Source organism: Triturus cristatus, chromosome 1_1, assembly GCF_964204655.1.
Source record: "Triturus cristatus chromosome 1_1, aTriCri1.1, whole genome shotgun sequence".
Classification (NCBI taxonomy): domain Eukaryota; kingdom Metazoa; phylum Chordata; class Amphibia; order Caudata; family Salamandridae; genus Triturus; species Triturus cristatus.
Window position 1 is genome coordinate 72,909,783 of NC_140579.1, and position 26,656 is coordinate 72,936,438.

Genomic DNA, 26,656 nt, shown 5'->3' on the forward strand with positions numbered 1-26,656 from the left:
AGGCTCTTGACGCTTTCCTTGGGGGTAGGGGGAATGCCCAGAGCTTGGGGCCACAAGGAGGTGAAAGGTATTGGCGAGGCTGGGCCTAGAAGCAAGAGCTCTGTTTTATCTCCGTTTAGTTTAAGGGAGGAGCTGGTCATCCACTCCTTAACATCTTCTAGGCAGCTCAGCAGGCCTCCATGGGGTTGGCTGATGTTCTCTTGAGCCAATGATACCATTAACTGAGTGTCGTCGGCGTACGACACAATTTTGATGCCGTACGGTTCGACGATCCCAGCCAGTGGTTTCATGTAGACATTGAATAGCACAGGGCTCAAAGAGGAGCCCTGTGGTACTCCACAGCTGAGAGGCTTGCTGGTTGATATTATGTCGCCGTCGAAGATCTGAAAAGATCTATCGGACAGGAAGGAGTTGAACCACCTTAGAGCGTCGCCTGAGACTCCGATGTCCCGGAGACGGTTCAGCAAGGTGGCATAGCTGACCGTATCGAAAGCGGCGCTTAGATCAAGGAGGATCACTGCCACTGATCCTCCCTGATCCAGAACCATTCGGGATTCCTCGGCGACCGCTAGTAAGGCAGTTTCGGTGCCATGTTTCGGCCTGAAACCTGTCTGGGATACATCCAATAGGGAGTGATTTTCAATGAACTGGACCAGCTGGGCATTTATGTATTTTTCCAACACCTTGCCAGCCCAAGGGAGGAGTGAAATGGGACGATAGTTGGAGTGATCATCGGGGTCCAGGTTCGGTTTTTTCAGCAACACCCGTACCATGGCTTGTTTCCATGCTGTAGGAACGGCACATGAGGCTATAGATGTGTTTAGGAGTTCCAAGATAACAGGCAGGGTAGCTTCGTGTGCTTGTATCAGAACTTCTGGTGGGGCTGGGTCACGCAGGGAGCCGGATTTAACTTGGCGTGCCATTTTGCAGAGGGTGTCGAGGTCCAGGGGAGGAAAGTGCTCGAGGGTTGGCTGGTCTGGGGGAGGGAGGATTCTAGGAGAGGGTGGGTCGGCTATCTCCGAAGCTGTAGCTCCCGTTTGAAAGGTGGAATATATTTTCAGGACTTTGTTGTAGAAAAAGTCCGCAAGCTCGTTGCATTGGTCTTGAGTTTTGCTCGGAGGGGGGGCGGTAATGACACTTGAGCAATGATTTATTATCTGAAAAATTTCCCTGGGCTTAGATTTAGCCTCTAGGATTTTATCAGAATAGAAGGTCGCTTTCGCCGTCCTAATCCCATCTCTATAAGCTTTTATCGCCTCTTTGTAGGCTACCTTTTTTTCCGGGAGAAAGTCCAAACGCCAGGCTCTCTCTCGTTGCCTGCAGCAGCGTTTTAGTTCTCTTAAGGAGTCGGAGAACCAGGGCGCGGATTTATGCATTCTCTTAGATGAAGATCTCCGGAGAGGAAGGATCGTATCTAATGAGTTAATGATCCAGCTGACATAATTTTCGTTTGCTACTCTAGGGTTTGAGCAAGGGGGGGGGGCGGGTAAAGTCCAGGCTGTGCCTCCAGGATTCCAGCTGGAGTTTTGACCAGTTCCTCCTGATTGTTGTCCGGGGGGGTGACTGGGGGACCTTGTGGATGGCCCAAGCAAACGGAATCAGAAAATGATCTGACCATGGGAGGGGGATAGGATTGTCAACAGTCAGATCGCTGCAGCTGCTGAAAATTGGATCGAGCAGATTGCCCTTCTCATGGGTTGGAGCTGTGACCAACTGGCACAGCTGAAGAGCTCCAAGCTCCTTGGCAATATTATCTGCGAGGGAGTTGAAATGAAGATTCAGGTCTCCTAGGACTGTGTAATTAGCCGCAAATAGAGTTCTTTTCGCTATTATCTCCGGGAGCGACCTATGGAACAGTTTTGTTGGATCAGGGGGACGGTAGATCAACGTGCCCGAGAAGGAAGTGTTGGCGTTGAACTCTATGCAGAATTCCATGCTTTCGCACTCGGGGATACTTTCTGCTGTGGTGCGGCAACGGTACTGGTTTTTAAGAATGATAGCCAGACCTCCGCCTCTTCCTACTGGTCTGTCCAATCTAACGATGTGGTATCCACTGGGTAGAGCTGCGACTATGTCTGGGTCAGATTGAGTGGAGAGCCAGGTCTCTGTTAAAAAGATATGCTGAACAATGTCAAACATTCACCCCCAGTACAGAGATATGGGCCTAAATTTATTTTTATGCTCACCATGCCATTTAAGTTTGCAACCTCCAATATGCAAATGAGTCTTGACCCTGCTCCCCATAGGAACAGTCCAGCCTGAACTGCCAGGCCAGGTCCTCCCTGGTCCGGAAACAATAATTCTGGGACCAGTTTCAGGGTATCAACCTCATCAGCCAGGCTAGCTTAACTCCAGTAACATGGTGAGCATGGGACCCACGTCTGGACATACCCTTCCCACTTAGGAGGACAAATGCAAAAAAAAACTATTGATGGACGGAATGCTGAACAATGTTAAACATTCACCCCCAGTACAGTGATCTGGGCCTAAATACATCGTTTTTTGCTCATCATGCCATTCCAGTTTGGACCCAGGCATATGCAAATCAGTCTTGATCCTGCTCCCCATTGTAACAGTCCCATGTGAACATTCCAGCCAAAATTGCTAGGCCAGGTCCTCCCTGGACGGGAAAAAAGCATCCTGGGTCCTGATTATAGCCTTGCCTGAAGTCTGGCCCTCTGGAAGGGGCTTGGGATTCGAATCAGCTGTCTGAGCGCCACCTACCATGGTCGCCCCCCAGGGAAAACCTAATTAGGGAAAACCCTCTTGATAGATGTTTGAGCTTTGTCTGAGGTGAACGTGTTGACAAATATACTGAGCTTGTTAATAAAAAGGCTCCCCAAACAGCCCTCCTTGGGCCACTGCCTCCAAGGTGATGAGGTTCCCAATCTTTGGGTCCACCTTTATCAAGGCAGAGCAACGTCGCTTCATGGATAGAGCGTAGTTGGCATTACCTAAGAAGATAATCTGTCTGTGCCGATCCGGAGAGCACCTGGGGGGAAATCAGGGAATCCGAAGACTTGGCATCCTCCACCATGTCGAAGATTTTAGGATTTTAGTGGCCCATCATGTCCAGGAGCTTATCTTGGCAAGCTCTCTAGGACCTGTCCATACCTTTCTTGGGGTCCTTGACAAATTTTGCTAGGAAAGTAGCCATCCTAAGGTCGATCTTCAGTGTCAATGTAACCTTGTCAGCCAGAGCCGGATGTGGGAACTGTGCCCACAGGCTGCTATGCGCCGCTTTCTCTAGAGGTTTACGTAGGCGGTTTGCCACATAGTGTGCCACTTTGTTGCCGGGGACCCATTCTGCTGATCTGGGATGAAGAATCTCATCTGGATCCAACATATCGGATCATGCCTCTGCAGCGGGGTTTCGGTGGCTGCAGAGGGGCGTACGCCACAGACTGGAGGATCCCACCTCCTCATCCGACAGTGAGTCCTCATTCTGATCAGGGGAGGGTGCTCCAGCGATTCCGCTGGATCAGAAGGGGGAACCCGCGGGGTTTTGGGCCATAAAGGCCTGCTTTAGGCACACAAAGGCATCTAGATCCACTCCCTCCACACAATGGTACTTCACCAGTGCTGGGTCAAACTTTGTAGGTGCTGGGGGCCCTGAAGAGGGCCCTGGAGCCTCCTGTGGTGCCTGAGGGCACTTGGCGCATTTGTAAGCAGTCAGTTGCACAATGCACTCTTCATAGGGCCCATGGCCTCATTAAATGCCCCGTAAATAGAAGCGTCCGCAGCATCATAAAAATCATCACCCCAGGGCAGGGCATCCAAAGGTTCCTCATACATGTCCCCTTCAACCTCCATAAGGAAGGCGTATCTTGAAAACAATGACAATACAGGCACTTATAGAGCTTTTTAGCCCCCTTTAGGGCTAATGTAGGTAGTCAGGTGGCTGTAAATGGTGGACTGTGGATTCAGTCAAGGGTTTCTAGTGTGCAAAGCCACATACAATATGGGTCTAGGCCAGGAACACGTCCCCCCGCTGCCAAAATCAGTAGGGGAAATCAAGTGCCTGGGAGCGTGTTCTCCCACAGACCCTTGTGGCCACCAACAGTAATAAAAACCCCTGGGGGCATAATAATGCACTTACTACTGACCCAAGCAGGGCGTCAATGCAGCAAACCCTAGGGGATTTCCCCAATCGTTTACAGACCCCAGCGTGCTGGGGCGTCACGCTCTAGGTCAAAAAGGCTCCAGGCGGCAGCTACCAGCACATGACCCCAGCATCCGCTGATGTGAATTGACAGGAATCGCGCATCAGTAGAGGAGTGTCAACCATCCCGTAGTGCCACCAAGTGGGTCGAGGATCGCACCACGAATCCACACCAGAATAGCAGCTGTGGAGGAGTGCAAAAACACGTTCCTGCGGCCATAACAAGCACACACACCAAATTAGGAAGGACTATGGGACACCTGGTGGAGTCTGATTGGCTCATTGTTGGAACTGTTATCTGCCATAGTTGGGCCATTTGTGGAGTTATTCTGAAGAACTCATGGGAGTTGTAGTTTTGTTGTGCATACTGTTGGGGAAATATTTTGTTTAATGAATGGCTGCTTCAATAAAACACAGATAAGCATAATCCTAGCCTCCGGTCCTGAAATGGAATTGGATTGGGTTGGCTGTAAGTTGTCCATCAATTGAACCTCTGGTTTTATGGTATCTTTAAAGTCTCTTTATAAATCCACCATCAATATTTCATCGTCTCAACACAGATGATGATTTTTTGCTGCAAAGCAATGTCTGGCTGAGCCCCTTCTGTAGGTCTTTGCCAGGATATGAAGGACAGAATCATGGCTATTTCATTCTCATGAGTGGAGCACTATCAAAGGTCTTTTTCATGAGTACCTCAAGAGGATCATGTCTCCAAAATGCTAAGTGATCCCTTACATGCCTGTAGCAGTGACTAGTGGTGTTTAAGGTCAACATTAGCTCCAGTGCTTGGAGGGCATGCCACATTTTGTTTCTGCCGTTTCCTCTTTTTTAAGAAAGTGCATCAGTTGGGTGATATGCCTGCATTCTCACTAATGGGGAGTTAACAGATTATTTGTGCAGAGCCTCAAAATGTTGGACTTGCCATATGTTCTCTCTGTATCCCAAATTGTATATTTTACATGTGTTTGCTTTGGTAAGGATTGTATTGATATCGTTCACCATACAATCTTGCATAAATTCTTTTGTAGACAGACTCAAACATGAAACATTAGTCTAGTGTTAATATCCCTAGCTTATGCCAATATCCTGTGAACCTGGTGACAAACCTGAAAACTGCTTGTTAACATGTTGAAACCAAATCTGTATGTGGTCAGTACCGCCCGTGTCTATTTAAATATTCGTGTAGTCAAGCCCGTGTTTGGTCTGAAGATGGAGTGATTGTGTAAGGTTAAAGTGAATATGATGGATTACTGTAGGGACAATCAAGACACATCAAGTTAAATGCCTTTTCGTCTGTTTTCTGTAGCCGACAACTCCATAGAGACTGTCAACAACAGCTTGGCTGCCGATGGAGTGAGCCGCCTGATCCGGGTGCCTACGGGTTGCGCCGAGCAGACCATGATTTACATGGCACCAGGGGTATATGCCATGAAGTACCTAGATGAAACCGAGCAGTGGACCCAGCTCGGACCAGAGCGGCGGGATGAGGCACGAGAGACTATGGAAAAAGGTGATGTATCATCAGTAGCTAGGTGTAAAGATGGCAAAAGTACCAGCTGAACATTTAGGGAAAGTGTGGCTGTTAGGGAAATGCTAAACACAATCGCACTGGCAGTTCTATTGCCGTTATTAACCCACATTGGCGATGTACATTTCTCCATCATTGGATCTTTTATATATTGACAAGCCTAAATCATTCCCCGTCGTCAGAGTGGGCATCCCAGCCTGACGACGAGGAATGATTCAACCATGTCAATATATAAAACATTACAGTGTTGGAAACTGGAGTACAGGAAGGCAACTAATTTCTTATGATGAAATAATCTCATTAGTTAGTCCAAGGTATGCTCTGCTTCCCTCCCATATCATCTCAGACCTACATTTAGTAATGGTATTAGGTGAAATATTTTTTAAGTGTCTGAATACATCAATCAAGCTTGAAATCTAAAATCATATCTACGAAAATTCTCTGTAAATCTATATTATGGAATTTCTGCTGTGTTTGGCAACTTGTTAGCTCTTACCTTAGTCTGAACCCTCCCTGCCCCTTTTCCTTGGAGAAGAGAGTGGAGAGAGAGTGACCAAACCTCTAATGTGTCTTCAAGACATCAGCATCATTAAGACCAGGGCAAAGAAGGATGTTTCCAGTGCAGCCTCCATATCAGTGAAGGCCCTATTTACTGCCATGAATTGAGATCCCCAGCTGCCTGGCCCTGGTGGAGGGAGCACTGAAGGCAAAGAAAGATGCCAGTTGACAGTCATGTCTGACAGGTCTTGGTTGACTTTCTACTCCCAAAGCAGGAGTTTGTTTCACAGATACAACAGCCATGACACACAGGGGTTTATTCCCTAAGCTTCTCCAACATTGGGGTACACATGCATCAAACCAAATATTGGTCGCATAGGGCCAGATTCGCAGAATATGCCCCTTTGCAACCGGTATTTTTGCATTTGGGATGCATCATCCCAAATACGATTCCTTATATGCAATGCATTACAGAAAAATAATTCCGATTTCGCAATTAAGAATCGCAAAAGGTGATGGTAATTTGCGATTTCTTTGAAAAATGCACCAAAGTGCATTTTTCAAAGTCCCATGTTACACACGCACATGCCCTTGGGGCATATGTGTGTGCAACATGTGGATACACTGTAATTTAAGGGGTGCAACAGGGTGTCCTTTTGGCACCCTTGCACCCTTGAAATTGCATGCGCAATTTGCGAGTACATATTGGGTACTCTGTTGTATTCTATGTATTACTTTACTTTGTGCTGTAGCCCTATGTTGCAGCTCAATGTTCTAATGCTGGTGTCATTCCTGTTAGAATGTTCTATGGTTGCCTGGTTGCCTTGTTGCTGGGCTTGTTGTATTCAAAAGGTTTGGAGGACGGTTGGAGCTGGATGGAGATTTGCCTATGTCTACTTTCTGCCTTGTAGCCTACATCTAATAAAGTTGTGAAATCAACTCCTTCATGCCTGCTTCATCAGTACAAATTTGTGGCGACAAGCTGGCTACATGGTAACACGCTGAACCCTACGTGTGCATTCTGCTATCCGACTTATCTAAAGGAGAAAACTAAAGGTTCCAACCTTCCTTGGCGGTAAGACTGTTGTCTGACTTTAATTGTTCGCCATTCGAATCGCCCTTAAGGCGCACCGTTTCGGAATCGCATTGTGCGCAAGCAGACTGCCGTTATTTCTTCAAAGAGTTCTTCTCCGTTTTGACTGTGACTGTATAGTGCCCTCCACGCTTTGACTGTTTTTCACGTTATCGCAATGCTTTGTCTGTTTTACTGGATACTATTTTCAATGCACTTTAACACTGTGCATTGGGTGGGCCAAACGCCTTGCCTGTCCTTGCCTGACTTACACACCTCAAATAGCAAGCCAGATCCAGTGGCTGACTCTGCCAAACTCTGTGCGTGTGACACATCACACATTTCTCGGCAGTCATCTCTATTACGTTAGGGTGAAACTCTACTAAGGCTTTCACGGGCATTCAGCAACCAGTTCAGCTGCATGTGAAGCCGGTCACGATGACTGGCACACCTTCTTTTTTTTTTATCGTGTTTAACTTCTGGTTGAAGTACGGTGAAACGCACTTAATTATTGAAGATATTTATACGGTGATCAGCACAACAATACAGTTAAAAGCACTATTTACATGGCAGTCTAAAGTTGTTCCTGCAAAGCTGATCAGGGTGATTAGCACACCTTTGTCTTTTCTTGCTGATGTCATTTCACATTTTGTGATCACCATATCCCAAGTGCTATTCATATCAATTTGGAAACCATTTTGCAAGAATTTGTTTATAAAAACTTTTCAGGTGGGTATTATCTCGATGATCCACACATCTTATCGATGATCCACACATCTTAAGTCTGCACAGCGGAGATCAATACAGTTATTCTCACCTTTTTGCCAGCTTTTAACTTTTATAAAGAGAAAAGCGAATTAGCACACGGTGATTTGCACACCAATATTTTTTTCTCACTCTGCTGTTTTTCTGTTGTTTCATTACCTCTTGCAATCTTCGTTGTTTTTTTTCTGCTGCATTTTTCACCCTTCATCTTTTATGTGACATCTTATACATTTATTTTAGTTTTTTCTGTATCTTTTCTTCTTTTCGTCCACATCTGGATCATGCAAACTGTTGTTCCTCCTCCTTCTTTCTTGGACTCTCCTGGAGAACCTCCTGTTCAATGGGAGATTTGGTTTGATGCTTTTAACACCTATCTCGGAGCAATTGGTGCTTCCAGATTTAGCAGTCAGCGCAAAAAATGCCTTCTTCTCCATTCCTTGGGATTTGAGGGTAGGTCTATTTTTAAGCACCTTCCTGAAATACCTCTTCTTCCAGATGATGATGGTGATGTCTATCAAGACACCATTACAAAACTCAAAACGAGGTTTGATGAACTACCAAGCCTAATGGTTTTATGTCACAAATTCTTTAAAAGACGTCAAGGTGAAGGAGAAGACATTGACTCTTACATCTCTGTCCTGCGCAGTCTGGCCTCTGTTTGTCAATTTGAAGTATTTACTTATCAGAGATCAATTTGTATGCCAATGCAAGGACAAACAAATTCGCCAAAAATTCTTGTCTCTAAGTAACTCCACTCTTGATGAGACAATCAAAATAGCGAAAAGTATTGAAACGTCCCAGATTTCGCTGAAGGAATTAGAGGATAAAGCTCTTGAATCAGTAAATGTTGTTATAGGTAATGCTAAGGTTGATATTCGATATTCTTCCCCAAGAAATACTGAAAGTAAAAACTCCTCTGTGGGCAAATATGTGACACAATTTTCTAACACAAAACAAATGAGTTATCGCTGTGGTAACCCACCTCACCAGAAGGGTGGGAAGTGTCCAGGTGGCAATGTTGTTTGTAATTATTGCAAAAAAGTAGGCCATTTTGCAAAAGTATGCTTGAAATTGAAAAAAGTTTAAAAAACGGTTGCATGTGTGTTAGAATCTGATCAAGAGTCGGATTCTGATGTTGTCTCTGTAGTTACTGATGTGCATGATTCTGAACCTGTTGAAGGTGATCCAAGTAACTATGTTGATCCTATAGTTGAGATCTGTGTTGGTGATAAATCTCTAAATTTAGTTGTTGATTCAAGTGCCAGAATCACAATGATGAAACAGAAACTGTTCAGCAAAACATGGGAAGACAGACCTCTTGAACCTCCTGATCGTTCCCCCGTTTCATATGAGGGATGGAAAATTGAACTCTTGGGTTACATCGAACATTTTTTAGTTTTCAAGGGAAGGAATATTAGAGGCAAGATCTACGTTGCCCTCAATGGATTGAACATTTTACATTAATATTTTAGGCTGGTACCACCAATGGTTATTTGGCATGATTCTCAAGCCAGGTACGAAAGAACAAGTTCTTGAAGTTTCAGAAGAGTATCAGCAATGTAAGTGGAAAGAAAGATTTCCATCTGTTTTTGGTGATGGTTTGGGAATGATACGAGGTTTCAAACACAAGCTCATCGTAAAGGATGGAGTCCTTCCTGTTAAGTACAAGTTTAGGGGTGTGCCTTTCAGCGTCAGGGACGATCTTGAAAAGGAACTAAAGACTTTGTGTGATCAAGGGATCATCGAACCTACAGAGTGTTCTCTTTGTCTCTCACCATTGGTCGTTGCACGCAAGAAGTGTGGGAAGTTACGTGTTTGCGTGGACTTGAGATCTTTAAATAAAGACATTTGGATTGATTCTCACCCCTTACCCAAGATCTGCGACCTGTTTGCATGTGTCAGGGGGTCAAGGTATTTTTCCAAGTTAGATCTTGCCTGTGGGTTTCATCAAATTAGGTTACATTCTGAATCACGCCCTCTCACTGCGTTTGTGTCACCCCTAGGTACGTTCCAATACAAGCGAATGCACTCCGGGCTAGCTTCAGTTACCTCTGTCTTTCAACGCGTCATGCAAAATCTACTAGGTGGTATTGACAGAGTTTTAGTATTTCAAGATGACGTGTTGATTCATTCCAAAGATGTCCCATCACATGACCCCTTACTGAGCAAAGTTTTGGGGATTTTTCATAAACATGGTGTGGTGGTCAAATCAGAGAAGTGTAAATTTCTCAGTGAAGAGATTGAGTACCTTGGTCATGTTTTTTCTGGTGAAGGAATTCGACCCAGGAAGGACTGTTAGATGCTATCACTTATGCTTCTGCACCAGTGGACAAGACCGGTGTCAAATCTTTACTTGGACTATTAAAGTATTATGAACTCTTATCTTGTTTGTGGGCAATTGAAAAGTGTTGCCCATATGTCTGGGGCACACGTTTCTTTTTGAGGACGGATCACAAACCTTTGATTAGTATACTTGGTGCTGGCACCAGTCAATGTTGTTCCCCTAGGATTCTCCGGATGGTGTCTCACCTTATACAGTATCAATTCAACACCGTCCATGTCTCTGGTGGTAGGAACATTAGGGCTGAATTTTTGTCACGGTTTCCTGTGAATGAGGATGAAGGGGAACATGGTTTCCTAGATTCTTGTGAAGATGACACTGATGACTGTTTTGTAGCTGCACTGGATTTACAGGAACATGATCTTGGCACAGAGGAGAACTGGGTGAGTGCCCTTAGGAATGATGATGTCTTGCAGCAAGTGTGTGAGTTTGTCAGGTGTGGGTGGCCCAGAGAGCGCGTTCTTTCTCCACGTCTCCAACCTTTTTGAGAAGGTTGAGTGAGAAATGTCTCTGGGAGGTGGAGTTTTGCCACGCTCAGACAAGCTTATTCCCCCGCAGAGCCTTAGGAAGGGGATTATTGCCAAAGCTCATGATGGTCATTTGGGTTCTACTCTTACAAAGCAACATATTTGTGAGGTTTTCTGGTGGCCCTCTATGGATGTTGAAATTAATGATGTGGTTGATATGTGTGTTGTGTGCTGCACAGCTGACAAGGGGTTGAAAGTGTCGACTCCACCTCTCCTTCCTATCGAGTGTCCATCTGGACCTTGGACTAAAGTCGGTTTGGATATAATGGGTCCTCTTGAAATCTTGCCTGGTGGCTGTCGATTTATTTTGGTGCTTGTTGATTATGGGTCAAAATGGCCAGAAATCAAACTTGTCAAGGATCCCTCTTCTGCTGTTGTTATATCTTTCCATAAAGAAGTGTTCATGAAGGAAGGGTTTCCTGAGACCATGGTCAAGGACAATGGGACACAATTTATTAGTGCTATTTTTCAGTCTTTTCTACAGTGATGTAACATTAAACCTGTAAGGAGTTTTCTTTATCACCCCCAGTCTAACGGTCTCGTTGAGCGCATGAACAGATGGTGAGTGACTGTATCAAATGGACCAAGTCTAGTGATTTTGATGTGGTGAAGTCCTTGGATAGCATGCTCTGGTTCTATAGGACGACTCCCCATTCTACGACCAAAGTATCTCCTTTTGAACTTTTAAGGGGAAGGAGGGCCAGCACTAGCTTTAAGCCTGCTTAGATGAATAAATGGGTTAAGACCATATCTGATGTTGAATTTCTCATGGATTTGGCCAGAGAAAATGTCTCTATCTCACAATCCAAACAAAAGTCATGGTATGACAAAAAGGAAGCTGTTAAGACTGTTCCTGTTGCTGTGGGAGATTTGGTGCGTGTAAAGTCTCCCATACATGTTAAAAAGGGGCAAAGCAAGTTTGGTGCTCCCATTTCTGTCACCAGGGCGGGGAGGAATGCTGTTTAAGTTGAGGGAGGAAAGTGGTGGAATGTAGGTAAGATTGTTAAAGTCAGGAACGTACCACTTGGTGTTTCTGACTCTTCTTTAAGTCATGACGTTCTTGTGCCTTCTCAGGTTCCTGTTAGGAGAAGTATCTAGAGCTATTCCCAGCAGATATAGATTGTAGTTTATTTTGTTCTTTACCTTTTCTTACGCTCCTTGGCTTGTTGTTTTATATATATATTTTTTTTTTCGTTTTATTGAGATAAGAGGATATGTTGTATTCTCTGTATTACTTTACTTTGTGCTGTAGCCCTATGTTGCAGCTCAATGTTCTAATGCTGGTGTCATTCCTGTTAGAATCTTCTATGGTTGCCTGGTTGCTGGGCTTGTTTTATTCAAAAGGTTTGGAGGGCGGTTGGAGCTGAATGGAGATTTGCCTATGTCTCCTGTCTGCCGTGTAGCCTACAACTAATAAAGTTGTTAAATCAACTCCTTCGTGCCTGCTTCATGACTACATACTCGCAAATTGGGCATGCAATTCCCATTCATTCCTATGTGACTCTAGGCCCATAGGAATGAATGGGAAGCAATTCCTTAATTGCGAGTCTCAATTAAGGAATTTGTAGGAATCGCTAATTTATTTGCGATTCCTACATGCATAGCCAATAGCGAATCTTTAATTGCGATTCGTTAAAAATCGCAATTAAGGATTCGCTATTGGCTATTTTGATGCGTGTGCACCTGGATCTTTTATGTAATCAAGCCCGTCGTCAGGGTGCGAATCCTTGGTACACTAACATAGCAGAAAACAGTGTAAAATATATATAGCATACTATACACTGTTCAAAAAAGGCCATAGGCCTAAACAGCATAGAATCTTTGATAGCATAACCACCTCATTAGAAAGAACCCAAGCTTCAGCCAATGAGGTGGAATCTTAAGCTCTCCTACTACCCCTAAAGGCCACCATAGCTCAGATTTCTACTGCATGTCGTGTAAATGGGAGTCTCCTGTCAGATCTCTGGTCTAACATATCAGTAAACCTGAAATTGTTAGTATATGCCCTGAATTCAAATCAGCCCTGTCTTTAGCACTGACGTACTGTGAGTTCTGTTTAGGGTAGATTATGATATTTTCTGGACCAGCAGGGAGCTCATTTTATCTGGCAACCAACTGTCACCATGGCTAACAAAGAAAATAAATCTTTATTTAAACTGTGTTCATCTTGTGGCAACAAGAAGATTTACACTGATGACCCACAATCTCTGTGTATTTATTGCAGTTATCCAACACATAGGCAAGCAGATTGCAATATTTGTAAGTCTTTCTCAACTAAAATCCTTAGAAAAAGGAGGTTGGCATTATTCCTTATGAATAAAGAGAATTTTCCTTGTTCTGAGGGAGAAGCCCCCTATTCAGGGTAGGATTCCGTGAGAAGTGCCCTTTTAAGCACTTCCACGAAGGCAGCGCACAAGACAAGAATTGTGCAGTTTCCTGAGCATGATTTGATCAATTCCATGCTGTAAGAAATGGGGTGATTGGTTTACGGGTGTGAAATCCTTCTCATGCAGCAATCATAAATGTTCTCACGGTGAAGTAACAGGCAAACCCTAAATTTACCTGTGCTCAACCCTCGGGTAGCTTGGCACTGAGCAGTCAGGTTTGACTCAGAGGCAATGTATAAAGTATTTGTGCAACACTCGAAACAGTAACACAGTGAAAACACACTATAAAAGGAACCTACATCAGCTTTAGAACAAAACGCTTATTTTTAATAAAAAAAATAAGACCAAACAGCCAAAAATCCAATCAGTATAACCGCAGTTATGAATTAAAAAAAAAATGTAGGGTAAAATACCACAACAAAGCACTAACCATGGCTATCTGGTTGTGTGAGACCTACAAAAAGTCACAAGTTCAGGCTGACCGCGATGGAACGTGGATCGAATACAGGGCCCGGGTATTCCCGCTGAAAAGTTACCTTCTCAGTCCAGCGCCAACAGTCCTCTTCACAGTTAAGGGGCCGCAAGCAGTAGGGAAGCTTCACGGATGGTCGTCGATGCTGCGCGAAGAGCAGGCCGGGCACCATGGGCGGTCATCCCTGTAGTGTGAAGATCCTGTTGTTGCCACGAACGGTCGGGCCGGTGCTTTGCGTTGTCGATTCATGTAATCGAAGCTATAGCACGAAGGGTCGGGTTGACGGAAATTCGCATTCCGGGCTGTGCGAGGGACAAGGATTGAGCTGCAACTGGCCCAGTCATGGAGAGTGCAAAAACTTCAATTCAGTCTCGCTGAGGCCACGCCAAGGGTCGCGGACCTGAGTGGCACCACTTGGGGGTCAGGGGTTATATCAAGCTGGATCTGGGTAATGGTGCAGGTGATTGGTAGCCAGTTATGTCCCTCTTGCTCAGGACAGGAAGCCAGCAGACTAGCCCTTAGAGTCACTCCGAGAGTCCTGGGTTCAGGTGCAGGTCCAAATCCTTCTGCATCAGGCAGGAGACAGGCAGGCAGCAGGCCAGCACAGCAGAGTGGCAGTCTCATCAGCAGCGCAGCAGTCCTTCTTACTGGCAGAATAGTCACAGGTTTTTATACCTGGTACCCTTCATCTGGAAGGTTGGAAAGGCTTCTAGAAATGCTCTTCGAAGTCCACAGGCTCCTTGTTCCTTGTCCTGCCTCCAGACTAACTATTGGGGGTAAGTAGCCCCTTCAAGTGTGAGTAGGTCTGTGTCCAGGTCCGCCTTTTCATCCTGCCAGTAATGCCCATCCAGGCACACCTAAGCTCTCTATGTGTATGACTGTCTAGGAGGAATACACAAAGTCCAACTGTCATCTATACCCAGTCATGTGATCCAGAGACAGGCTACAGACACTAAATGGCTAAGGCAGGAAAATGCCAACTTTCTAACAGTGGCATTTTCAAAATTGTAATTTAAAATCCGACTTCACCATAAGTTAGGATTTTGCATTACCATTCTAAAGACACCAACCATGAACAGGTTACCTGCTCCCTTTTGGAAAATACAGCTTATTTAAATGTAATAAGGTAACTCCGGTGTTATCCAACAGGAGAGGCAGACCTTGCAGTATTGAAAGAAATTAATTCAAGAGTTTTTTACTACCAGGAGATGTAAAACTTAAAACTACATGCCCTCCTTTTGAAATACATTGCACCCTGTCCTGTGGCTCTTTTGGGCCTACCCTGGGGGTGACTTATATGTATTAAAAAATAAACGTTTAGGCCTGGCAAAAGGTTGAAATGGCTGTTTAAACTGCATGCACAGGCTGTAATGGCAGGCCTGAGAGATATTAAAAGGGCTGCTTAAGTGGGTGGTACAATCAGTTCAGCAGGCCCAATAGTAGCATTTGATTAGAGGCCCTGGGTACATGTAGTAACAATTTATTAGGGACCTATAAGTAAATAAAATGTGACAATTAGGTCAATGATACTATGTTTAGAGGAGAGAGCACAAGCACTTTAGCACTGGTTGACAGTGGTAAAGTGCACAGAGTCCTAGGGCCAACAAAAATAAATTTAAGCAAAAAGAAGAAGGTCACGGCAAAATGTTTGGGGTTGACCCTGCAGAGATGGCCAGTTGCAGCACATGCCAAGAAACACTGCAGGAGGTGCCACAGGTTCCTCCTAAATTTATTTTAGAACGGCTGGTGTCACATCTGTAGAAGGAGTCCCATGTGTGGCAATGCAAAATTTAGCAAATATGCATGCCCAGCATGTCCAATGTCAAAGGCGTCACTGTCCTTATTTGAAGACATATGGTCAGAACTCACTTTTTTTCTTGAGGGTTAGAAATAATGTGGCTATACTGCATCTACCTGATGTGTTTTATACACAATACAAAATGAGAGGCCTTCCTTATGTTTCCAATCACAGCATGTGTAGCTGGAAAATTAATAGCTTGTGGAGATGTGCCGTGAGGGGAGGGTACGAGGCATAGTCTGTAAGAGATACTATGAAAGCTGTTAGTAGGTCTCTTATTTCCTTTACCATAGCTAGGGTAACCTGCAAGTTCTGTCAGGCTAGGTCTTGATACGTGGGGTTCCCTTCCAACACCAGTCCGGACTACTCCAGCAACATAAGCATACCCACTTCAATAAGAACTTTGACATGTTGTAGCTATCCATACACCCAGTAATCTGATAGACTTCTAGCCGCAGATTGCTCACCTAAGAATAGTCCCCATTAGTCAGACTGGATCCAGAAAACTTTCATGAGCAGTACCCAGGCACACCAGTAGGTGGCATAGTTAGGCTCCATGCTGGAAGTGATATGTGCTGTGCCTATTTAAGTGCCACCTCGGCATGCTGATGTCAGTTATCTTCTTACAGCACCAGCCAACGCATACCTGGAGAAGACTACCCCAATCTTTTTTGACTGACTCTTTTGCAACTTTTTGTCAACATATTTTTTGAGACTGTCTCCTGGTGTGGCAGGGATGTCCACAGTAAGTCTGATAACATCTCTCACACCCCCCTCCTTGAGCGTATCCAAGAAATTTGCTTCTCCCACAAGGCTCTATCCTGGATCAAATCCTTCCTGACGGTAGCCTTAGGAAAACTCTTGTCAGCTGAAAGACCAGTTGCAATGGGAGTTCTACAGGGCTCATCCCTCAGCCATGCTCTATTCAATATTTATATGCCCCCTCTCATTTCCCTGATAGTCTCATATAGAATCGCTACTACAGCCTTTGCTGACGATACACAGTTGATCCTTTCCTTAGACAAAGGTTCTTTCGGCTCTGAACTCAACTTCCAAAAACTGCTTCTGCAATATCATACTCTGGATGCAAAACAATCACCTCAAATGCAACACAGATACATTTGAAAACTGATTTTCCATAAATCAAACCTGTTCTCCTCTATCCAATGGTGGCCCATCTCCGTGTACACCCCTCCTTTCACCGTGGAAATGTCAAATAATCAAGGGGTCAAATTTGACATCACCCTCCTTTTTCTCCAACAAGCTGTGGCAGCGGCTGGCATGTGTTTTAACCTAATAGAAATGTTTTATCTTCTTCCTCTGAAAGCCAGGAAAACTGTTACCTGCGCCCTAATTACTTTAAGACTTGACTACTGCACTGGTCTTTACGCAGGCTGCTCCAAGCAGTCAAACCATAAGCTCCAGATGGCACAACATGCTACTGCAGGTTTGGTGCTGCAACTTCCTAAGTTGAGCTCTGCTTCAGCTTCCCTGAAAAAATTCCATTGGCTACCAATCCATAAGAGGATGCTTTTTCAGATCCTACTACTGGTGTTTAGAGCCTTTAGGTCCACTGGACCCAAATACCTCACTGCCCATCTCATCCACTACAGGAACTAGAGAACGCTGAGAACATCCTCTGCCAATCTTTTGAAGCCCCCATCCTATTGACTCAAATCCTGGTGGGGGGGGGGGGGGGGTGGAGTCCTTCATGGTCTGAGCTCCAAAGCCTGTAACCAACTCTCCAGCTCTCTCTGCTTCATTGACATTAAATCAAAATTACAATGGTTCTGTCGGGTAAAACCATATCCTGCTGGATACACAGCAAGATGTCTGAATGAATCAGAAGTGACACTTCCCAACTTATGGCAGTCTGCTGGTGCTACTGGAGGGTGATGACGACGGGCTATCAACCTATTCACAGGAGCTCCTGGGCAGGGCTTGGACCTGTGAGGGTTTCATTAAATGGTAGAAGCAGTTCAGATGTGGTGACTCCTGACTGACGCACCTCAGTGAAGACATTGGTCTTGACAGCCACAGTTGGTAGATGAAGGTCCATGATCTCAGCTGCCTTCCTCACCACCTTAGCGAATGAGACTCCCTCCAGCATAGCCACGGTAGGAAGAGAAACCAAGCCATTATCTGGGGAGGTGTCCAGTCCTCTGGCATCCACCAGATCCTCACACCTGGTGTCCCCGGTGGTATCTGGGGCTGGTATTCATCAGGGTCCAGTGGCCCCTCCCAATAATCCCCAAGTCCTAGCTCACGGGCTTTGACCTTGAGGTCTGCTCCCAATCAGCGACAAAGTTGGCACTGGGCGACGCACATCCAGCTCTGTATTATAGTTGAGATGAGTATGTGGACTGTGCCCCCAGTGGATCGCTCCGACTCCAAGAAACTCAGAGAGGCACGGAGATGGCCCTGGTGCAGGCTCAACTGTGGTGCCAGACCTTGAATCCTGAGTTCCCTCCTCTCGTTGGATGACTTGACAGGACGGGGCAAAGTCGAAGATCTCTTCACCTACTTACTCTTTTTCCATTTGTGTGACTTACTTGACGCCCGGATGACTTCGATTGTGACAACGATTGCTGGGAGTGACTCTGCAACTAATGCTGGGACTTCCTCTCAACCGGGATCAAGATCATTGCGGCATCGCACGTCAAGTAGTGAGGAGCTTGAGGGACCTCTCCCTAAAGGCTTTGGGGTGCATGGTGCCAAATTGGCTCACATCTTGGCATCGTGGTCAAGCTCAAGTCACCAAACATAGGCGAGGTGTGAGCCCGTCATTGACCTTTGTCAGTGGCAGGTACCACATTGCTTGAAATGAACGAATATCAAGCTTTTAATGTCAATGATTTTTCAGCAAGCAATGGGGTAACCCAGTATCCCTCAGAACCTGGGCAGACTTATATCAAAATTACAATGGTTCTGTCGGGTAAAACCATATCCTGCTGGATATACAGCAAGATGTCTGAATGAATCAGAAGTGACACAAAGACCAAGAAACCTCAATATCCTTATATGAATTCATTCATTTATGAATTTTTTCATCAAAAATCATTTGCAAAGGCCATCACAATACAGAGACATCACAAATAATGACCAAAGTAAAACTTAGTGCTCAGTGAAATAAGTGCAAAACAAAATACAGTGTAATGGTACAAAAATATATATTATTATTGGCCAGCAAAACCAAAATTCATAGTAGTCATGCACACTAAAGCAATTCAATAGTTAAGGCAGGCTCTAAAGACTGGTCCGGGGAAATTGTCGACGTTTCAACCCTGTTGATGCACTACTAGTAAGTCGGTGCGGGTCTTCATCAGGACAAAAGTAACAAAAAGATGGCCTGTGGAGAATAAATTAACTTAAAGTCAGAAGTGTCACAGGAAACTGAAAAACTACCACTCAAGGGTAATTTGAGGTGGTGTCCCACTCACCTATATTCTGGGCGGGGTATTCAATCCTTTCCGCAGATAAATGATTGAATGTATCTATAAATGAGTAGAATAGATTCAAAATTCCTACTCAACAGACTCGTAAAATTACAGAGCTATTAATATAGACTCAAATAGTATTCGTGGCAATTGAAGCTCACCTCAATTGTATCTGGTTGCGGGTCTATATTGGAACCACTCAACCAATTTATAGACCATTTTTTGCAACCATTTGTTCCTCAGACAAAATCGTTTGTTAGGGACACAATGCATATTATTCAACTACTGGAAGGCCAAGCGTATGATATACAAACTCAAATTTTGGTTACGCTGGATGTATCATCACTTCATACATCGATTCCTCAAGATACTGCACTGCGAGTCATCAGAACAACTTTAGACACCAGACCAAGGCCTCATTGGATCCCCACAGACTTTCTAATCTCCCTACTCGAGATTGCCATGAACAAAAATGTATTTGTATTTAAAAGACAGTTTTACTTCCAATGTAAAGGAGTAGCCATGGGCGCAACCTATGCGCCGAGCCTGGCGAACATCTATATGGATTATTATGAGGAGGAACATCTATACAATCATGAAAATCCATACCTCAATTCGATCTCGGTATGGAAAAGATATATCGACGACGTCATAATGATCTGGACTGGAAGTAATGAGAATTTGAATGAATTCTTCTCTTGGCTGAATATGAGATCTGATGACATCAAGTTTACTATGACCAGTAACAACAAGGCCATTGATTTCTTGGATGTCACCTTCCGAGTCGAAGAAGGTTTTGTGTGCAGCGATTTGTACCGCAAACCAATGGAGAGGAATTCACTATTGAAATATCAGTCGCACCATCCACGCAGTTTGCGAGATAACCTCCCGTATGGGCAATATCTCAGACTCAGAAGAAATTGTTCAAGGAGAACCGAGTATTTCAAGGAGTCCGAGATATTAACTAACCGTCTGAAAGAGAGGGGATACCCTACCGGACTACTTAAACGAGCCAAAAAACGTGCCTGGTATTGCCCCCGGGAACAACTTTTGGAGATCCATCAGAAAACTAAAGAAACAGACAAAATGGTTTGTGTCACCACATTTAACACCAGGAGTTACGAAATAAAAGGGATCGTAAAGAAATATTGGAACCTGGTTGGAAGTGAAATCCAGACCACACAGAACCCCATTTTTGCCTTCAAGAGGGGGAAAAACATCAAAGACACAGTGGTCAGTGCATATTTTGATGAACCAAAACCATTGGACCTCAGAGGTCACTTTGGTCTTCCTCCAGTAACTGGACATCACAAATGTGGACAGTGCAAGGCCTGTGAGTTATGCTATGTGGGCACTACATTTGAACACGCCAACAGAACGTATACACTCTCACACTTTACAAATTGTAACAGTACCAACGTAATATATGCCATCAGATGTCCCTGCGGGTGTATATACGTTGGACAAACCACTCAGAAAGTGAAAGTGAGGATCTTACAGCATATGAGCAGGATAAGATGTAAGGTACAAGGGGCACCCTTAGTTGATCATTATATGACACACCAACACGCTCCACACAATCTTACATGGTGGGTACTTGAGAAGATTATTCCTAGTGTAAGGGGTGGTTCAGTCACGAGGTGCTTGAACTATAAAGAATGTAGATGGATACATCAGCTTGACCTGATAGACCACGGGCTGAACGAGATGGAGGAGACAACAAGACAGATGGGGCAATTATAATCTAGTTCTGGTTAGCATTTGAAAATGTAGGATCAATTGTACGGTTGGTAGTTTCCACCTAACATATGTTAACGAATCTACACCTCCCACTATGTATGTAATGTATAATTCACAATGACTATACAATTTTACAAATCTGGCAATATATAATGATTTCCGTATTGTTTTTCCAGATGGGAGTTTATTATTATTTTTATCTTTTTCCTAGTAGACCGGTTATTGATAAATTGTTACAGATCCATATGTGACCAACTACTTGTATGAAGTTATGCTGAAAATTGTAACTTCAATTGTAACATGATTGAATTGCTTTAACACCAGAATCTGAAAGCATTGTCTTTTATGTATGAACAACATTTGTCAATTATCGTTTTGGAAAATGTGAGATATATGACTTTACGAATAACATCGCAAATCACATGACAATGTTTCCAAGGGAATTTTCCCGTGTCATCTCACTCATGGCGACATTGTCTTCTCTTGGCATATACATAGTTTGTAGATCGAGAGCACCTTGTGTGCATACTCGATAAGTATCACGGATAATTGTTTCCGGTTGCCCCGTAACGCCTAAATGGCGCACAAGCGCATTAGGATCAACAGAATGAGGGTGCTGCTTTTAACGTCTGGCGGCCCGTGTTTCCTTTTTCGCGGAATAGGGAGCTCACCTCAGAACAGTGCCCGTTTGATGTAACGATCAAGTAATTGACGAGGGTTTGGCAAGGATATGAACCTTGGGCGTTCAATGTTGTCAAGACAACGATCACGTGAAGACGTGCATAGACGTCGCTTCCTAGCAACAGCCAATGGACGCAGTGATGCATGCGCAATGGATGTTATATATGCAATGCTCGTTTCGAACGCGTCTTTCGCAGACACGGACGAGCTGAGACGTTTGCATGCCGTTCCTCTCAATCACTCGGACTCAGGTAATCTCAGGACCTAGAGCTCTTCTGGAACAGCCATAACATTAAGCTAAGCTAGAATAGCGTATACCTAATTCACAATCTTTATTTGACAGATCGAGTGTAACAGCAATTTGAGTGACGTTTTCTCACCTCATTTGAGCTTCAAGAGGTGAGCATCATTAGCACTTCTTTGATAACAATTTTAATAGTACTATGTAAATGAAGAATAGTTGGATACGAGTATGATTTATTACATAATATGTATCCTTTTAATTTAATGGCTTTTAGATTGGATCGCCTTGGACCATTCTCGAGAAGCAATAGACAAATTATTAATTTTGTGACAGAGTCATAAGCACGACGTTCAGTATTGAGGTGAGCTTCAATTGCCACGAATACTATTTGAGTCTATATTAATAGCTCTGTAATTTTACGAGTCTGTTGAGTAGGAATTTTGAATCTATTCTACTCATTTATAGATACATTCAATCATTTATCTGCGGAAAGGATTGAATACCCCGCCCAGAATATAGGTGAGTGGGACACCACCTCAAATTACCCTTGAGTGGTAGTTTTTCAGTTTCCTGTAACACTTCTGACTTTAAGTTAATTTATTCTCCACAGGCCATCTTTTTGTTACTTTTGTCCTGATGAAGACCCGCACCGACTTACTAGTAGTGCATCAACAGGGTTGAAACGTCGACAATTTCCCCGGACCAGTCTTTAGAGCCTGCCTTAACTATTGAATTGCTTTAGTGTGCATGACTACTATGAATTTTGGTTTTGCTGGCCAATAATAATATATATTTTTGTACAATTACACTGTATTTTGTTTTGCACTTATTTCACTGAGCACTAAGTTTTACTTTGGTCATTATTTGTGATGTCTCTGTATTGTGATGGCCTTTGCAAATGATTTTTGATGAAAAAATTCATAAATGAATGAATTCATATAAGGATATTGAGGTTTCTTGGTCTTTGTGTCACTTCTGATTCATTCAGACATCTTGCTGTATATCCAGCAGGATATGGTTTTACCCGACAGAACCATTGTAATTTTGATATAAGTCTGCCCAGGTTCTGAGGGATACTGGGTTACCCCATTGCTTGCTGAAAAATCATTGACATTAAAAGCTTGATATTCGTTCATTTCAAGCAATGTGGTACCTGCCACTGACAAAGGTCAATGACGGGCTCACACCTCGCCTATGTTTGGTGACTTGAGCTTGACCACGATGCCAAGATGTGAGCCAATTTGGCACCATGCACCCCAAAGCCTTTAGGGAGAGGTCCCTCAAGCTCCTCACTACTTGACGTGCGATGCCGCAATGATCTTGATCCCGGTTGAGAGGAAGTCCCAGCATTAGTTGCAGAGTCACTCCCAGCAATCGTTGTCACAATCGAAGTCATCCGGGCGTCAAGTAAGTCACACAAATGGAAAAAGAGTAAGTAGGTGAAGAGATCTTCGACTTTGCCCCGTCCTGTCAAGTCATCCAACGAGACGAGGGAACTCAGGATTCAAGGTCTGGCACCACAGTTGAGCCTGCACCAGGGCCATCTCCATGCATCTCTGAGTTTCTTGGAGTCGGAGCGATCCACTGGGGGCACAGTCCACATACTCATCTCAACTATAATACAGAGCTGGATGTGCGTCACCCAGTGCCAACTTTGTCGCTGATTGGGAGCAGACCTCAAGGTCAAAGCCCGTGAGCTAGGACTTGGGGATTATTGGGAGGGGCCACTGGACTCTGATGAATACCAGCCCCAGATACCACCGGGGACACCAGGTGTGAGGATCTGGTGGATGCCAGAGGACTGGACACCTCCCCAGATAATGGCTTGGTTTCTCTTCCTACCGTGGCTATGCTGGAGGGAGTCTCATTCGCTAAGGTGGTGAGGAAGGCAGCTGAGATCATGGACCTTCATCTACCAACTGTGGCTGTCAAGACCAATGTCTTCACTGAGGTGCGTCAGTCAGGAGTCACCACATCTGAACTGCTTCTACCATTTAATGAAACCCTCACAGGTCCAAGCCCTGCCCAGGAGCTCCTGTGAATAGGTTGATAGCCCGTCGTCATCACCCTCCAGTAGCACCAGCAGACTGCCATAAGTTAGGAAGTGTACCGCCGGAATGTCATACTTCTCTTGCAACTGTTCATAGGGCAATAGGACACCATCTTGGAATAGTGCCCGTAGGGGGTTCACTCCCAGGCCTTTACCCCTGCTCTACCCAGCATGCTCCCAAAAGGCTCAAGAGAATTCAACGGAATTTCAGGGGAGTAACAGGGTACACGCGGCATGAGTAGCAAACTGAGGTGTAGACTGATATATGCAATCCAAAACAAACTATTCGTATGCAGAAAGAGTCTGGCACTAGGTAGAAAGGCATGATGGACTATTTGCCGTGGCTGGGAAATGTCAGGAAGGCCCAGTTCCTCTGTAAGCAACCTGCCAGCCAGCACGTATGCCATTGCAGCTGCACCGCCAGATAACAATGCTCAAAGTTAGGGGCTCCCTCTGTTCTGCAGGCAACTGCAGTTTACGGAGCACGATGCGCCTCTTCCCTTTGTTCCAGATAAGGCTTCCTAGAGCTGAGTGTAGTGTGTGAAAGCTAGATTTAGGGAGGTGAACCAGGAGGTTATGAAAAAAGGTACAGCAGTCTAGGCAGCATCGCCATCTTTGCCAATGAGACTTGGCCCTGCACTGTGAGTGGTAGCGTACCCCAGAACGCCATCTGAGGCGGTAACAAGCCTATAGCCCTGGTAACATTGCCATCGATTATGTCTTGTGTCTCATGATATATGTTTATCCTGAGGTAGCGGAGTGTGCGGGGTTTCCAAAGCACCAGGTAGGCATCGACCACATAATGCCGTTTGGGAAGTCCGGATATAAGGGGAACAAGGAGGACTTAGCCCAGTTCACCGCTAGCCCTAAAGCAGCTCGAAATTCCTACAGCATGGTCAATATTCCATCTATGCCCTCTTGAATGTCCCTTATATATATCTCAACATATCATCCACATATAACGAGACAACGTGTATCCCCTTTTGGCGGAATGCCCCAGGGTTGTTCCTGTTGTCGTAGTCATTGGGCCAAATTCTCCATTGTCAGGGCGAAGAGCAGGGGTGGCAGTGGACAGCCCTGTTCCGTCCCCGTGTTACTGAGAAGGGAGGGGAAATACACTGACCAATTTTAACTCAGACAGTAGCCTCGGTGTACAGGAGATGTATGAGACTTTGTTGTCTCCCCGAGATGCCAAAGGCGGTCAAGGTCAAAAAAGGGTACTCCCACTCCACCGTGTTGAAAGCCTTCTTCAGCTTCAGCAAGCCGCTTAAGGCCACTGAACCCGGGAAAGCTCTAACATTTGATGTAAACGGGAGATGTTAGAAATGAGGATCTCTAGTTGGCAGATGTAGCTACCTTTGTCCAAGTAGGGACCCTTCTTCCTAGTCAGGGTAAGGGAGTTACACTCCTAAAATAACCCCTGTTCACCCCTTTGGTAGCTTGTCATGAGCAGTCAGGCTTATCTCATAGGCAGTGTGTAAAGCATTTGCACATCACCAACAGTAATAAAGTCAAAACACTTCAAAAGGACACTCCACCAGTTTAGAAAAATATCCAATATTTTTATATATCCAAAACAAGACCAAAACCATAAAAATGCTCAATACAGTATATAAAAATATATACTTGGCAAGATATCCTTAAAATTGCAGAAATATCTTAAAAACACAGTTCGTACCAGTCGGTAGCTCTGTCCAGGGCTACGGCTAAGCTGATAACAACAGAGTCTAACAGTTCCAGCTGACCACGTCGGTTCCGGCAAGCGAAAGCGTGGACAGACTTGTTAACAGTACCTTTCTCGTTGAGGCTGACACGTGGATGCAAGCTGGTTGTGGCAACCTTCGCGGTTGCATTGCAAAATGGAAGCGGTGCAGGGTGCGGTGCCCTCTCGATGCATTGTAGGCAGCGGCTCAGTGACGATCGTCCAGATGGCGTTGGTGAGACCAAGGTGTACGGTGCAGGGCGAGGTGGTGCTCGATGTGGTGCTGGCAGGTTGCGGTGCAAGCGACAGAGCCAGTTAGCGGAAGTTGGCGTCGGTCAGCCCAGACTGCTGTGTGGGAAGAGACGGTGCGTTGAGGAACTTACGATGCAGTCATGGGGTCGAAGTCAGCAGCAGCGACAGCGTCGTTGAGACAAGGGTGGCGAAGTGAAGCGAGGCGGTGCGGAGTGCGGTGCCCACAGGTCACAGTGCAATCACTTACAGGACAAGGAGAGTCCCCCACCGGAGGCCACCGCGCTGGGACCTGGTGGGCACGTTCAATAGAGTAGTGATCGGACAGCAATCCAGGAGCCACCTTCTGTGAGAGCCAGGACTCCAAAAACTGCACAGGGTCAGAACCTTACACTCCCTCGGGGATGCCCACAATGCGGAGATTTTTGCAACGGGAGCGCCCCTCTGTGTCCTTCGCACGTGCCTCCAATTCCTGCACCTTTGTGGTAAGGGAATGTATCTGGCCCACCAGATCCTTCATTGTGGGACGCAGTTCTGTGATATCCTGTTCATTATGGGTGACGCGGTCCGCTAGTTTACCGTGGTCTTCATGTACCAGCCCCAGTTCATTCGCTACTGCATCCAACCTAGTCTGCAAATCTTGGCGGGTAACCACTATAGCAGCAAGTATCTTGTCCAGTGTAAGGTCGGTAGTCGGCTCAGATGAGGGTGTGGCAGAGGTCAGGACACAACAGAGTCGCTCATCTCGATATCGGGTCGGTGCTGCTACTGCCTCCTCTGTGACCCATGTTGTCAATTCCACCAGCAAGCAGCCTTGCCCAGGTTCAGCAATCCGGGAAGCGCAGTGGAGATGACAGATGACCAGTGCGTACACGCCAGTCCCCCACACTCTGAGTAGTGGAGCTGCACGAGCAGTCCAACGAGGCAGGAATGTCCAAACATTGGCGGGACTCCCACTCCCAGTCTCACACCACACGGCCTCAGCAGCCACGTACTAGTCTGC

General features: G+C 45.2%; 1 protein-coding gene across 1 annotated transcript in view; it reads left to right on the plus strand.

The window, feature by feature from the left end:
* The window catches only part of LOC146869469 (complement C4-like), a 520,274-nt gene that overhangs the window by 345,906 nt on the left and 147,712 nt on the right, over positions 1-26,656 (plus strand). Inside the window, exon 24 of the mRNA XM_085599862.1 lies at positions 5,469-5,672. Within this exon, the coding sequence (XP_085455988.1) occupies positions 5,469-5,672 (204 nt within the window). The remainder of the gene's footprint in view (positions 1-5,468; positions 5,673-26,656) is intronic.